The 16,435-nt window shown below is 40.5% G+C and overlaps 1 protein-coding gene across 15 annotated transcripts in view; it reads right to left on the bottom strand.

Annotated features, from left to right (window-relative positions):
* gphnb (gephyrin b) overlaps positions 1–16,435 on the bottom strand; it is a 94,927-nt gene that overhangs the window by 41,039 nt on the left and 37,453 nt on the right. For all 15 annotated transcript variants that reach the window (XM_035995516.1, XM_035995517.1, XM_035995523.1 and 12 more), the window contains 5 exons: positions 12,228–12,285; positions 11,999–12,091; positions 5,659–5,753; positions 5,082–5,148; positions 801–1,073 (listed from right to left, as the gene is read on the bottom strand). In XM_035995516.1, coding sequence (XP_035851409.1) covers positions 801–1,073; positions 5,082–5,148; positions 5,659–5,753; positions 11,999–12,091; positions 12,228–12,285 — 586 coding nt within the window. The remainder of the gene's footprint in view (positions 1–800; positions 1,074–5,081; positions 5,149–5,658; positions 5,754–11,998; positions 12,092–12,227; positions 12,286–16,435) is intronic.

The raw sequence follows: 16,435 nt of genomic DNA, 5'->3' as shown, positions 1-16,435 counted from the left end.
ATGGTGTACCTTTGGTATAATGACATCATGACAGCCTATTTAGCAGCCTGGATCAGCAGCAATTATGCGCACATGCTATGAATTTGAACTTTTTCAAAGATTGGTGGCAGATCTAAGAAAAGTACACAAGTAATTCACACATTTAACTAATTTGAGTGTTATCGAACATCCAATCTACAGTACAGTAACTTCCTGTTGACATGTAGAACCATCTGCCATAGATCAAAACAACAATTTAGAGTATCTTTGTACTTTGCATGTCAACCTACTTGTGAAAATGTTGTTAGGAGAAATAATGAATTACATGATATTAAACCCTTAGTGTTGGAGATGGTGTATTTCTCTTTGAACAAATTCTATATGTATCTGAACTACTGTTAACTAGTCTCACTGGTCAAAATAACTTGCACTGCACACAACGCATCCTTTGAATTGTCCCATTCTGTATCAGTAGGACAAATTGTAAAAACTGTACGATCCCTTTGTGACCACATTTTTATAGTCCAGCTTTGTCGTGTAATCTAAACTGTAAATTTCAACGTAGATAATGTGCTGTCAAGTCAGGTAGAACCTTCTGTCTCTAGAGGGGCACTTGGTTGTGTACTTGTGTAGTTTTCGTCACTCATGTCTAAAACTATTTTGGAAATTACTTATTGATGCTAAAATACTACATACAACTCCTTTAACACATGCTTGTATGAATGACGTGTGAACGTGTATAGATGACCATTTGAAAAAGCATGGAGTCAGATGAAAGCTCCAATAGCAAATCCTCCCCTTCCTCTCCCACGCCCCAGTACCTTGTTGGCGATGGATGCTGCGGTGATGTGGGAGGAGGAGCTGTCCTCGGTGGACGCCACACCGCTGTCCTTCTTCTCCTCATCCTCCTCCTCGCACTGCACGCCCTTGTCCTCCGTCTGGCGGCAGGGCGAACTGTTGTGCGGCGGCGAGAGGGGTGGTGGTGGCGACGGCAGGTCCTCCAACTCGTCGGCCGCCTCCTTTACCTTCACCACTGCGTCCCGCAGGAGGTCGATGGCGTGCGGCAGCGCCGGCAGGATGAACTGGAAGCATTCCTGGAAGGGTAGAAGGACAGAAGAGTGCAAGGAGGGAGATAACATCAGTAAGAGGGATTTGGTCGATATTCAAACAATAGCAGCCAGCATGAACAAAATAAAGGCTGGCACTGAATGAAGGCCGGTAAAAAAAGGGTGTTATTACAAGTTCAATTTAGCACAATGTATATTTCCACAGCACGTCTTCCATAAAATTAATGTTATGCTCTATTTTTGACAAAAAAAAATTGTTTTCTTTCACTAACTAATTTATAACTCTTCAACATTGCCATTTTTATTTTTATTTTTTTAATCAGGGTAGAGCTACTGTCAATGAAACTCAACACTTCCTGCAGTTGCTTCACATTTAAAGCCTCACAACCCTTCTCATGAAGAACTACAAATAATTAGGAAGTAAAAATGTATTTCAGTTCAAGAGAAAAAGGAAGAACAACTGTTGAGTATGACATCACTATTGATGTAATAAGTGCTAGGAAATTTAGATTATCGTGAATTTATCAAGGCAACAAGTAAACATAGAGGTGATGAGTTTAGATTAACAGGAAACAGCATCCACAGCTAAATAAAATAGAAGGGAATCCGAAAACAGGGAAACATCTCACAAAAACATGATCAATTATATTTAATACAGATAAAATTAGAAATAAAGGACTTTCTCTAATATGCAGTAAGTCTGTTTCAAATGAAGACTTTACAGTACATGACTATAACCATGAATACTGTCATGCACTCAGTCAGTTCTATGTAACACACACACCCTGCTTGAGGCAATAAAATCAAAGCAGAGATTTCCTCCTCAACCTCAGCAGATCACAGCGCCTCCTTCTGGCCACATTCATTCTGGCTTGTGCTCATTCCTTCTTTCCTCCATCTCTGTTTCCCTCTCTGGTGTCTTTCTGTGTGTCAGTGTGCCTGTGGCTCCTCGACAATGCTAAATGCTCCATTCTCCTCACTCCCAAGACAAGAGCTAATCTGTGAAATTATTTATCTTCCTGTGTATTTTAAGCATTGAGAAGATACATTATTAATCACCCCCACGCTTTACAGTATCTACCGTGGCTGCGAACTGGCTTTCGGAACAACCGCTCCACTTCCCATACATTTTTATGTGTGCATATCACAGGCTTTAATATGACGATGTTAACTTTGATTTGACATAATTTAAAATCCCATAGATCCACACTAGGATGCATGCATGGCTGGAATAGCATCATCCACCACTGAGCATGAAAAATACCAAAAGGAGAGCAGACACCCGTCGGCCCTGCTGTTTAGCCGCAAGCACACACACATATACATCCCAAACCCATCAGCACACAGTTGACTGTTTATGCCTCTTGCTGGTGTGTTTGAAGCCCACATCTGAGCATTTTTGGAAGACGTGGAAAGGAGGGTCAGGTGTGTTTGGCTGAAGTGGGGAAGGATTGGGCAAAAGAAGGAGTGGGGATGGTGTCAAGAGCCTGGAGACATTCCTCCTTTCCCGTTTTGTGCATTCATTGTGTGCCGTGATTTTTTTTTATTAGGTACATCTCTGTTCCTATTCTCTGTTTTGTCCTAGAGGAGAGTAACTGTCAAGAACACTAAAGAGCAGAATCCCTGGATATACTGCCAGCGGATGAGAAACCCAAGCAAGAGAGAAGGATGGAGGAAAAGGGGAAGGCACTGCTGTTCTGAGAGAGGTGCTTGCAGGAGATGACGAGAGAGGATGACAGACAAAAAGAGTAAGAGACATGGAGAGAGAGAGAGAGAGAGAGAGGATAAGATCTCGAGAGATTAAGAGAGACAGAGTTGGAGAGAGACGGACAGAGATTCAGTGAGAGCAAAAAGAAACAGCGACAAAAAGACAGTGAGATGGACATAAAAAGTGAAGAAGAAAGAAAGAAAAATACTGAAACAAGGTCAGTAGAGAATAGGCGGTGGAGAGTAAGAAAAAGACAAATAACCAGTAACATGGCCAGTAACATGATTCAATTTCTAGATCACTAACATCGTGCATCAAATGCAAAAGTCAGGGCCTTAAAGCCCTTACATCAGAGGCCCCAGAGGGCCATTTTTAAATTGACAATTTAATTATGGACCAGCTGACAGTGTGTGTGTGTAGTGGGTTCAAATAATGGTTATAATGGCCTTTTGTCTAGTTGCAACAGTAATAAGACATTAAGTACCTATAATGCCAGTAAGCCTTGTTAACAGTAAATAGTAAAATAATAGTACTAAAAACCTGTATAATGTCATCAGGATGATCTCAGATTGGGATTGAGGTTTCAAATTTTTAACAGAAAGTTTGAGTTGTGAATTTGGGGCATAGAGTTTGAAAGATGTAAGCATTAACCGGGCAACGAAGGCTTAACAAAATATGCTATTGAGTTGCATTATTGGAAATGTAATGTTAATCTGTCTCTGGTGAGTCCCAACACTTAATTAAACTATGTTTCTACAATTCTACACTGAAGTACCCCTTTAAAAGTGCTTTCAATTTAAATTTTCAAACAATTTATAAATATACAAGGACTCCTATACTAAAAACTGAGATCTTATCACAATATAGACAAAACGCAAACAACCAGGACATATATTAAATGCTAAAAGTACACAAAGCTGTGATTGAATTGAACAGCATGGTTATAGAGTGTATTTTATCTGCATTGTGAATGAGGCCAAAGAACCAAACGAGCAGCTAAAAGATGCACAGCCGACACTCTGACATAAGGCCCTGGATCAGCTGGACTTCACTGTTATCTTTATGACAGGGGATCGTCGTAATAAAAGCCTGCAATTGGCGGCTTGTGCAGTTAACTTTAACTGGAGGTTGATGAGGGAGACAATAATATGGCAGCAGATGGGGGAGAGGTGGCGTAATTGATTAAAAGAAATACTAAAATCGATCAGGAGAAGCGGGCACGTAACGAGACGGAGACAGATGTGCAGGTCAGCATAGCAGAGAGGGAGACAGATGGAGGGGGACACAGAGACACGCACGCACGCGCGAGCACGCACAAACACACACACACACACACACACACACACACACACACACACACACACACACACACACACGCAGGTATACCATACACAAAGATGCTCACACATACCAGAACTAACACAAACCCACTCTGCATCTATGCCTTTGTACAGATAGAAATACATCAAAACACAGAAACGTACAAATGTTCCATGAAACAACAAAGAACACACACAGATCTATGCTGTAGGCACATATATCATCAATTAATCATTCAAATTAATGCACACAGAGGCACACACTCATCACACACATTCAGATCCATACAGACACCATACACATGCTGCTCACACATACACACGGATTATGACGACATGTGGATTCATTTACACATCACTAACGATGTGCAGGAAAGAGTCTAAAGAGAAGTTGGTTTTTTTCTATCTTAAATACACCTCCATCTTCACATACACAGGAGAAAAACAGTGATGTTGTTACCATAGACTGTTTATATTAATGGACAAAGCATTCGGTTCGGCAAAGTGCTGCAAATGCAGAAGTGCCTTAAACCTGCATTCTATCTGAATTCCAGCAGGGGGCGACACATGCAGTTGCAATAGGAGGTCGGTTTCTGTAGAAGTCTATGAGAAAGTGACCCACTTCTCACTTGATTTATTACCTTAGTAAACATTTTCATATTGAGTTTATGGTCTTAAACGCTAGTTTAAAGTCTTCTGCAATACAGAATGATGTTCATTTTTTTAATTATGGTCTCGTCGATTTTAAAATCGGCGATAAAGCAGGGGGTGTTTTAGGGCGTGGCTATGATGTGATTGCCAGTGAAAATGTGTAATGTAACGTGGCTCCTCCCTCACTCTTCCCTCTCGTCTAAAATTGTCACATCCGCAACCAGGACGGCTGCGCCCGTAACGGCAAACTCGACGACTCATAGCAGATCTCCACAAACCAACGGGTGACGTCACACATGCTCTGTCCATTAATATTAACAGTCTATGGTTGTTACATTTCTTTGCAGTGTTTCCTACCTGGGAGCCTTTCTTGCTTCCAGGTAAGTTAATGATGAGCGTCTTCCCTCGGATACCACACACAGGTCTGCAACGCACAAACACAGGGGAAAGTTTATGTTAATACAGAGGTCACAGAGTGTGACAAAGTATGCTTGATTATGGTAATACGTATATACCTCTCCCTCCACCTTAAAGCCTTGATTCAATGTATCACAATGCGCTGCACTTAATCACAGGTGATAAATTAACTTACCATTTTGTCTAACACGAAAAGGTGGGGTTGTCCTCTTTAACCAACAGAAGGGAGTCGCACTGTACATTGTTTATCTATAAGGCTCTACTGGAATAACTGGCAGTAGTAGCACAATTATTATAATGTCAGGTCACGGGACATTTTAACTTTAGCATGTTATGTAGATTGTGTGTTTGTCTATGTTTATACAGTTCATGTTTAATCCTGAGCACTGTGTCTCAATCTTGATCTCAATCAGGCTGCCTGTTCAAATAAAGGATTAAATAAAGGAATTCAATGAAAATTATGTCAATAATAGTATGTGTGCTTTGATTGTGTTGTACATGAGAGCGTGTTTCTGACCTGGAAAGCATGCCTAGTGGTGTGACGTTGAGGGATCCCATCAGCATCGCCAGAGACATCCCTGGAGCCTCGCGCTCTATCACCTCCTTAGTGGCCTGGGGGAGAAGAGATAAAGAGGAGGGACATTAGTGTGACCATAGTCTAATAAGCAAGTGTCCATCTTAAGTATTTTTGAAACGATTTATTGTGAAGCTGTAGATTTTATTGTACGTTAGTTTCGGGCAGACACTTGAACTACAAATATTGTCACTGATCCTCCTCCTAAGATCACCATAGTGTTGTTCATTAGAGTTGAGAATGTACTCAAATTTAAATCACAGGACAGGGTCATATAAAGAGATTGATGACATTTGATGGACAGCAATTCCTTATGCTTAGAAAAGCTACTATAACAAAATGAACACAGAAAACCCGTTTCGGGTACTTTAATTTAGTAGTAATCTACTACATGTTATGAGAAAGGTCCTTGTGAGTGAAAGGTCGACGACCAAGTAAACCAATGCAGAGGTGACAAGTGTGTGCGGGAATTTACATCTGACCCAGTCATTTAAAAGAGATTTATTACAAAACATAGAGCAGAAGGGAGCAAATGAAAAAAAGTTAAATAGTGTATCTGTGATTTCAGGGAGACACATTTAAATATACTTTAAGTTTGGAAGTCTTTCCATTTTGCTGCTAGAAAAGAAAACAGAGACTAGAGACTAAAATGGTAAAAGGTGTTATTATAACTTGACTATTTCTGGTATATACTGTATGTTTTAGAAGTGACACTACAAATGTCAATATAAACAATAGAACAACAGGACATTAATTTTTCCATTGGGTCCAGCAGCATGTTACAAAGAGCAAGTGCATTTGTATTGTATCGTGACTGTACTGTATTGTATTTTAATGTATTGTACTGTATTAATAGTAGTGTTTTATGTTGTAACTGTAAGTACCTGGCTGCGAAGACACCTTAATTTCCCTGCGGGGATAAAAAAGTTAACTAACTAACTAACTAAATATGGTTATGCAAGTGATATTCTTTAAATATTGTACCTATCTGTTGTGTATTGATGTTGTATGGTGAAAAGACCTTTAACATTTAAGGCATTAAATAAAAAAATATATAGATTTTTTAAGGACCTGGATACTGATAGTTTTCATTTTGACCGAATGTCCTTTTGTCACATCTTGAAAGGATGACATTTGTGGCTTTAGCACAAATGTAAAATGATGATTTACAATGACTACAACAATAGAGAAAAACAATGGAATGTACTTGACCAACAACTAGAGTTGTTGGTTTTCTTACAACACAAGGTTTATTTCAACCTACTGTCATATTGGACTGGTACAACATGAATAAATAAATAAGGACCATGTCTACAGAACAGGACATGTTTTACTGGTTGTACAGTATAAAATAAATAAAGAGAACAGGACAGAGAGAACTTTTCTTTCGCTTCTCTGATTCGTTCCATTTTGTTGTCTCTATCAATTTCTTCACTTACACTGTCACTCTGTCGAAATAAGCACACACGTGGTACGCTCCATAGGGTTTGTCACGTAGTGGACCTGTGAGCTGACATGCACTGACATGTACAAGTGGCACGGTAACTGGCCAATGAAATGATGATCATTATAGCGTTTCAAGCGGGCTCTAAATCAAACACAACTAAGCCACACAGCCAACGGACAGGATGCAGCACTCCACAAAATAAACTAAATATTGCATACTTATTGCGACACTTTCGATATATTGCGATAACGATATTGAGTCGATATATCTTGCACCCCTAGATATAATATTGCGCAACGTGATATTGCGATAACGATATTGAGTCAATATATCTTGCACCCCTACCAACAACATCACAGGAAATCAACACTTTAGAATGATGCCTCATAAAAAGATCTTGGTAGGTAAAGAGCTGTCAGGCAGATGACCAGGAAATACTGATAATTGTCCAACACTTTTACAACAACCTCCTGAATGCATGTCTTGATTCTAAACATCTGGACTGCCCTTCAAATATTGATTTACAATCCCTTTTGCACAATCCATCTCTGAAGGCTGTCTGATGGCTCCCCATCCAGTATCCCCATTAGCAATCACGATTGATTTAATCTTTGAAATCAATACAGAAATATGTCTTTTTCTTGGTCGGCCTGTGGAATTAAACCATTTAATGTTGAATAAATCCCAGCAGGGTATATATGGTTTCCAGTGATGGTGGTATTGCCAATTTCAGGGACATGTGCAACAAATGCATTTGTTTGTGTGCGAGCGTATATACATTTGTGGGACTGTGGTTGAAGCGGCACTTTCTTGACAGATAGATAGCGGAGAAGATAGCGCACTCTCATCCAGCTGTGTGTTGGGTGCCCTTGAGTTGAGTGACACTTCAAACGCACCATTAGTGAGGGAGAGGGGAGAGAAAAGACTTCAAAGAGATGAGGAGCCACTGATGAGCATCGTGGGCTTGGACTCAGGAGAGGAGAGAGATGGAGGGAGGGGAGAGAGATGAGGAGAAGGGAAAGAGTGTGGGAGGGACTGAGGAGGGGTGAGAGAGAAACAAGAGGGAAGGAGGGAGAGAGAGGGAGGGGTAAGGCTGGATTTATACCTCATCATACAAAGTCACTGATTGGAAGAAAAGGGAGATGGGTTGATTAAACGGGCATGCATTCGGACGAAGTGTAAAAGACAGACTGTATGTTTCGGGGCGATATGCTTGGGTTATTGCAGAAAAAAAGATCTTTATTATATTTATGATGAGGGTAAGAGAAGAGTGAGGACTTTGAGTGTATGAGATGAAATATGACAAAATATGATCAGAAAAGGCCTCCACTGGTCAAGTGAGAATGTTTTTAGTTGTTTCTCTCTGCAAGCATGCTACACCCATGTAGAAGGAAGTAGGAACTGCTTTGATTTAGGTAATTACTGAGGTGTTTCATTCACCACCAGTGATATGACCCATTGTATGCATTTTGAAGGAAGGTTTAGTCCTGTTAAATATTGGAGCAGACATTTCCCATACATCCTTTCTTCTGCCATTGGCTAATCACCAGAATTCAATGTACTTGCATGAGGAAAGCAATCAACCGAGAATACCTCCGTTGGATGGCAACTAACGAGAAGAGATTAAGCTCCAACGCCAAATTGTGGGTTTACATGGGGTGCAGCTTTGATGTCTAACCAAAACAAGAGCAATTTTACTCATGGCAGAGTAAAGTCTGTGTGAAACATTGCTACTTAACACCAAAATACACTGCACACGTACAGAAAAAAACATATGGTCGTATGGCGGAGTCTTAAGATGAAGATAACCAGCATGATCTCATACAATTTTGAGAGAAATTTAGATGTGTGGTAGGAATGGACATTATTACTTGTAGTCATTACTACAGTAATATAGCAAACTTCAGACTTCTGCAAACCATTAAAATATTGATTACATTAAAGGTAAGTCACTACATTTGAGCTGGTTATATGCCTACAAAGAGAGTGAAAAAGACAAAACCACCACCTCTGAATCCCCTGTATCCCTGCTGGTTGGTATGTAATGACAAATATACAAAGTTATTGTATGATCGACAATTGGTCTTTACGGGAAATTCCAAGTTGCAGAAGCACTTAAAATTAAATTGTTAAATTGCACGGAGTGACTAAGAAAAAGATGAAATCAATCTTGATTGGTAATGTAGACAGGGAGGACACAGGTCAGATAAGGACTTTCAGACAGTTGCGACATACTTTGTTAATGGATGCAATGTCAAATACAGCAACATGTTGTACTTACTGTAATGGACAAATAAGGCACATTAAGTTAAAGTAACATTTATATTCCAGAGAGTATACAAAGAGCTCTTTGATTAGAGTAAAGACATGACACGTAATCTGTTACTTCTGTCCTGCTTTCAGCGAAAACAGAATACAGTCATGTGTCTTGTACGGCCTCCAAACTCACAGGGACAGACAGAGAGATATCGTTGTCTCTAGCACATAGGGTTGAATCAGATAGCGGGTATTATCAGTGACTACAGTGTGTACGTGTCTTTCCACTTCCAGGAAGGTTGCTGTCTACCATGATTGATGAGGACCAATGATACTGCTGAGAACCAGAGCTCATCCCCTGCCAAATTGCTTGCTTGCATGTGTGTGTGTGTGTGTGTGTGTGTGTGTGTGTGTGTGTGTGTGTGTGTGTGTGTGTGTGTGTGTGTGTGTGTGTGAGTGTGTGTGTGTGTGTGTGTGTGTGTGTGTGTGTGTGTGTGAGAGAGAGAGAGAGAGAGAGAAAGGTTGGCTGAGTACATATACCAAGTTATGTGAAACTAGATGTGACCACAACTGCATTAATCCAGTTTGAGAAGCCTGCAATGACAATGTATTTCTTTCATGTAACTTTAAAATAAAAAAGGTCATGTTAATGTACCCTAGAGTTTCCCCTGTTACTGAACTAGTGGGGCAGAAACTAGAAACAATGAATACTTATTCCTGTTGCTCTGGTCTAAAAACATCAGGCCAAAGGACTACAGTTGAAAATTAGCCAGCTGGCAAACACTGGCACATTTACAGAAATGTTAATGTGTGTTGTCCTTTATAAAATAAAAAGTAAGTAAATATGGTATGTAACTTAAAAATATTAATTAAAATATAGAACAAAATATGGGGTGATTGTAGTTTTACTACCTAAAAATCTCCACAATCATTTTGGTTAAGATAGAACAGTGTACACAACCTTTATGATCTGAGGTTGAAATATTTAGTTAATCTGATTCTAAGTAGTATAAAAAGTTAATTTGTGAACAATTTGGAAACATGTCAATACAATAAAGAAATAGGAAATCTGAGTGTGTGTTGACCTCTCTCGTAGTTTATTTATTATTCCATCACACCTGCCACCCATTATATCTTAATGGCTTGTTACATGTGCTACCCATATCTTTTTCATAAAAGTGAATCAATAAGGATCTAACTTCTGCCTCTTTATTTCCCATGTGACCATGGGGCTTATTACACTGTGTGGTAATCAGTGCGGCAACACATGTGTGTAATCAGCAAAAACAGGCTGAGGTTCTCTGAATGAAGCACAGGCAGCCACGAGAGAGATCTACCTTTCAACAGCCTTTTCCTCTAAGACACATATTAGCCATCATACTTCTATTGCAGTTGTATAACATTACTTCCCTCCGCTTGACCTCTTACCAAAACAGCGTCCATATTTCATCCCAAGCTGTCCTTGTTGATTCTTATGCAACATGTCTCTGGCTTTATTTTACTCTCAAGGTTCATTATCACAGTTTGCATCCTTATGAAATACTGCAAAAAATAAAACGTGACTTAGGACATTGTTCGCTGTCACTCTTTTGAGCCAGTTCCAACACTAGAATGTGTCATGATGTATTCAACAAACAATGTACAGCGCTACTCTGTATGTCTATATACACTCACCTAAAGGATTATTAGGAACACCATACTAATAGACCCTATCAATATGGGCCAACATTTCTAAAGAATGCTTCCAGCACCTTGTTGAATCAATGACGCAAAGAATTAAGGCGGTTCTGAAGGTGAAAGGGATCCCCCACACCATTACACCACCACCACCACCAGCCTGCGCAGTGGTAACAAGGCATGACGGATCCATGTTCTCATTCTGTTTACACCAAATTCTGACTCTACCATCTGAATGTCTCAAGAGAAATCGAGGCTCATCAGACCAGGCAACATTTTTTCTGTGTCTTCAACTGTCCAATTTTGGTGAGCTCGTGCAAATTGTAGCCTAATTTTCCTATTTTTAGTGGAGATAAGTGGTACCCGGTGGGGTCTTCTGCTGGTGTAGCTCATCCGCCTCAAGGTTGTGTGTGTTGTGGCTTCACAAATGCTTTGCTGTATACCTCGGTTGTAACGAGTGGTTATTTGAGTCAAAGTTGATCTTCTATCAGCTTGAATCAGTCAGCCCATTCTCCTCTGACCTCTAGCATCAACAAGGCATTTTCGCCCCACAGGACTGCCGCATACTGGATGTTTTTCCTTTTTCAGACCATTCTTTGTAAACCCTAGAAATGGTTGTGCGTGAAAATCCCAGTAACTGAGCAGATTGTGAAATACTCAGACCAGCCCGTCTGGCACCAACAACCACGCCACGCTCAAAGTTGCTTAGATCACCTTTCGTTCCCATTCTGACATTCAGTTTGGAGTTCAGGAGATTGTCTAGACCTGGACGACACCCCTAAATGCATTGAAGCAGCTGCCATGTGATTGGTTGATCAGATAATTGCATTAACGAGAAATCTTACAGGTGTTCCTAATAATCCTTTAGGTGAGTGTATAGCTCCAAAAAAAGAAAAACCCCACCTCTGGTGTAACGTCTCTCGGGGCGAAGCCGGTGCCTCCGGTGGTTAGGATAAGGTTAAGTTCCTTTTCATCGCACCAATCCACCAGAGTCTCCTGCTCACACACACATACACAAACACACGATTAATCATAATTGATTGAATGAATCAATGAAAATCATCATTACGGATAAAAAAGGCCGAAAGACAGACAGACAGATACAGTATACACAGATAGATAGATTACATACCTTGATTTCGTCTATCTCATCCGGCACTATCTTGTAGGCCGTGATCATACCCCCCAATCTGAGAAAGGAAAAAAGCCATTCATTTACAGATACACTTTTAAAGTATTACATTCCAGACAAGATACTTCATTGATCCCTGTAATAATAATAAAAAAATCCTCTTTTGGCTACCTTTCTACAGGGAGGTCAAAAAGGTCAACTAAGGAACTGTGGACCTTCAGTCAGTGTTTTCTTTAACAACCCAGCAGAAGTGTGCGTAAACTCAGGATGACCAGTTAAAGGAAAGTCTCTCTCTGGTTTATATGCACCGTCCTGCTGCCACAAGTGGAGTATCCAAGTGGGTTAGCAGGTAAGAGACCTGGGATAATGTGGGCTCACCTATATATTTCTCAAAGTAATAAAGCAGAAAATACCCCTCAACAACAGACACAGACATGCACCCAAAAGCTTGTAAATGTGGCGTTTGTCTGACTGAAAGAAATGTCTGTTCTTCAGTTCCTGGTCTCACAGGAAACAACCCTACATCTGTCATTTAAAACAATGCAGGCCTGTGAAAACACTGATGGACAGAAAAGAGAACAGATGACAGAGACAAAGAAGATGCAGAAAAAGTATGAGAGAAATAAAGACAGTTGAGCAAGAGACAGGAAACAGAGTGAGATATTGAGATTTAACAGCAAGTAAGGAAGAGAGAGAGAGAATGCCCTTGAACATCCCTTCCTGAAAGGATTTTCCACAGGACGGCCCACTGAAGAGGGAGCTCTGACAAGGACAGAGCTGCTGCTGCTGCTGAACACCGAGCCATGGCGACCTCCTGTGGCCAGACCAGGTATGACACCCCAAAAAGAACAACCCCAGGCTCAAGGTGAAGGCTCTGCACAGACACCCCTTATGTAACCCTTTTTTTTAAGAAGTGCTATATTTGGGATACTACTGCATCATGTTTCCCCTCCACGTCAGCCACTTAGACAACATGATACCCTCTCTTTAGACAAATACCCATGAACTCCGTGAACTTTTAAGCATCCACTATTTTTTTCTGCCTCTATGATGATTTTATCCACATGGAAACTCTTCACACACTGGGTTAAAAAAAAAGAAAAGAAGAAATGCTTCACCGTGGAAACACCATTCACTAAATTCATCGACTCTGCTCGGTTTTCAAACTGTGCAATGGAGCAGCAAGAGAGACATGCTAAGCAAGACAACACCAAAATACTGCAGCGAGCATGCATGGAGATGAGGGAAGCGGTTTGGTTCTGACAAAAGAGGCATACAAGTCAGAAGAATCATTTAAGAAGTACTTTCTCATGAAACACTGCACATACAGGGCTACTCGGAGCATCCACACACACACACACACACACACACACACACACACACACACACACACACACACACCCCTGCTGACATTCCTGTGATGGCACAAGTGATTTACTTCTCTTGATGTGCTTGGGAGGGAGAGGGTATTTTGGCATCTCTGTATGTGTGTGTGTGTGTGTGTGTGTGTGTGTGTGTGTGTGTGTGTGTGTGTGATTGTGTTCATGCATGTGCATTCGTCCGTTTATGTGTTTGTGTGTGTCTGTGTTACACCTCGGGAGAGTAAAGGAGCTGTCAGGACAAATCACCTCTCTCCCTCTCCTGGGGTTTTTATGCCTCTCTGTTTCAGCCCAAATGAAAATATGCTCAACACAAATAACTAGGGTTCCTTCCCACCGTTTCCTAGGCAACCCCTCCTGCCTGAAGCCTCTAGTTGCTGTGTTGTTCATCGTGAGTGTGTGAGAGTTTGTGAGTGCCGGTGATGTTTGTGGTTTTTTTTTGTCACTATCGGGGATGCCATTTCTGTGCAAAGACAGCAATATGTTGTTGCCTGGACATTTTTGAGTGTGTTGCATGTTCAGAAAATATCTTTGAGGTATGATTTGTGTATTCATGTGTGCATGTCCATGTCAACAAACACAATGTATTTATGTATGCAGACATGTTTGTTATACAGTGTATAAGAGCTGTAGTATTTATGTATGTGGAGTTTTGCGGTACACACTACAAGTGGGCATGAATGTATGTATATTTCTGTATGTATTGTATGTATGGTATTCTTATTTATGTATGTTTAAATATGAATGTATGTATCTTTATGGATCTATATATATATATATATATATATATATATATATATATATGTATATGTGTGTTTATATAGTATGTATGTACAGTACCATATGTATCATTGTAGGTATACTGTATGTGTTCACACATGTATGTGGGTGCAGAGCAGGAAAGTGTTTCACAAGACAGTGACAAAACAATAGAAACACCTGTCAGTATAACGCAATACAGTTCAACAGCTGCACAAACTACAGCCTCTACTTATGACTAAATCAACACTATGTTAAATCAACACTTCCCTAAAACAGTCTCAACAAAAAACTGAACATTATAACCTTCATGAAATTAGGATTTATTGAAAGATTGTTGTATTAGACTGTAGTACTTTTTGGTAGGTGTACTTAATAAATTGTGTTTGTGTAGAAGCTAAAATATGTATAATTGTGTGAATATAATGTCTGTGTGCATGCATGCATGCACACAAATATGTACAGTATACTGTATGTGAATGTTTGTATACTGTACAAGTCAGGTACCAGCCCTCATAATCTCAATTTGTTCAGCAATTCAAATAAGCCTGATGTTGTGACCACAGATGAAAGATGTTTCCCCGGGAAAACAATCAACCTATCAGAGCTTTGTAGGCGGAATAAGAATGGAATTGTGATTTTACTACATAGCTAACTAGATACATAGCTACATCCTTAAAAAAAAAATAGCGACAGAAAAATTGATGAAATTGACACAAGCTGTTGTAGTTGATTTACAGAAATAACTACAACCAAGTTGGCTTACCACATAACTGCAACGCCCCTGGTTCAATTGCACCCGGGGGTCCTTTGTTGCACGTCGTCATCTGAATGTACATGCATACTGTATCCACATGTGTGTATATTTGTGCAAGTGTGTGCACATGCATGCATATAGCGTATTTGCATGTATCCATGTATGTGAATGGGTATTGTTATATATATGAGTATGTGCATAAATGTGTGTTTCAGCATGACTGGCTTCTTTGCAGATAGAGTGCTTGGCTGTATTTAGGTGGGTGTGCACTGAATTGAGGGAAGCCTATTAGAGGGGAAGGGGCGTGCAACATTTTAATCTCTAACACCCATCTATGTCTATTTCTACTGCAGGGAGTTACGACATATAAAGCTCTTCCTCAAACTGCTGGCCAGAGGTAGTCAGCCTGGAATAAAGGCTTTTTTGCTCAAGGTGTGGACAAATCCTGATTCAGGTGGAGGAAGGAATGAAAAGGGGTGGCAGTAGTTTTGGCCTGAAAGCCTGGATGCCTCAGCCAAATCTTTCTATGAATAAAAGACGAGCACAGAGAGGAGGATAACGAGAGAAAGACGGGATGAGAGAGAGAGGCACAGAGTGAAAAGAGTGAGAAAAAGGAGGGATAGACTGTCAGGGGCATACTTAACAAGAGAGAGGAAAAGTATGTGTGTACGTGGGGGCATGTGAGCCAGCTGCAAATCTCGGTGGTAGTGGGACACTTCCAAGATAAGACCCATCTGCCAGGGTGATTTCATTAATAATACAAACTCTTTGTACAGGGCACTCAATCCCACTCTCTCTTTCTTTTGACACGCACGCACGCACGCACGCACGCACACACACACACACACACACACAGTAGTAGTAGCATGGAGTCGAGCCCATTACAGCTGGGTTGTTGGTTTGTCCATATGTAGGAAAGCTCTCAAGGGGTCACCTCTCAACATGTTAGCTAATAGAGAAAAGGATGGAGGGAAGGATGGAGGAAGAGGAATGGACTAGCCCACATCTTCAAACCCCTACCGTGATGAGAGCTAGCAAGGGGTTCCACTCTCATGATTCCACTCACAGCCATAGAAACATATACACACTTAAGTATTCTGCAGACCACCCCACAAGCGTTCTATATATTTACAGAATAAATGTCATCCTGGTTAGATCTGCCATTGCTGACCCTCTCCCTTTTCTTTTTCTAAACCGTCCCGGCTACACCACATATCAAATGGAATTTATATATTTAAACAACAAAGTAATAATAACGATAAAGTAATTGAACCACACATTTGAGCAGTGCTTGCTTTGCCACTGCTCAAATG

The sequence above is a fragment of the Sander lucioperca genome, chromosome 19 (genome assembly GCF_008315115.2).
Source record: "Sander lucioperca isolate FBNREF2018 chromosome 19, SLUC_FBN_1.2, whole genome shotgun sequence".
Taxonomy (NCBI): domain Eukaryota; kingdom Metazoa; phylum Chordata; class Actinopteri; order Perciformes; family Percidae; genus Sander; species Sander lucioperca.
This window is presented reverse-complemented; position numbering and strand designations above follow the sequence as displayed.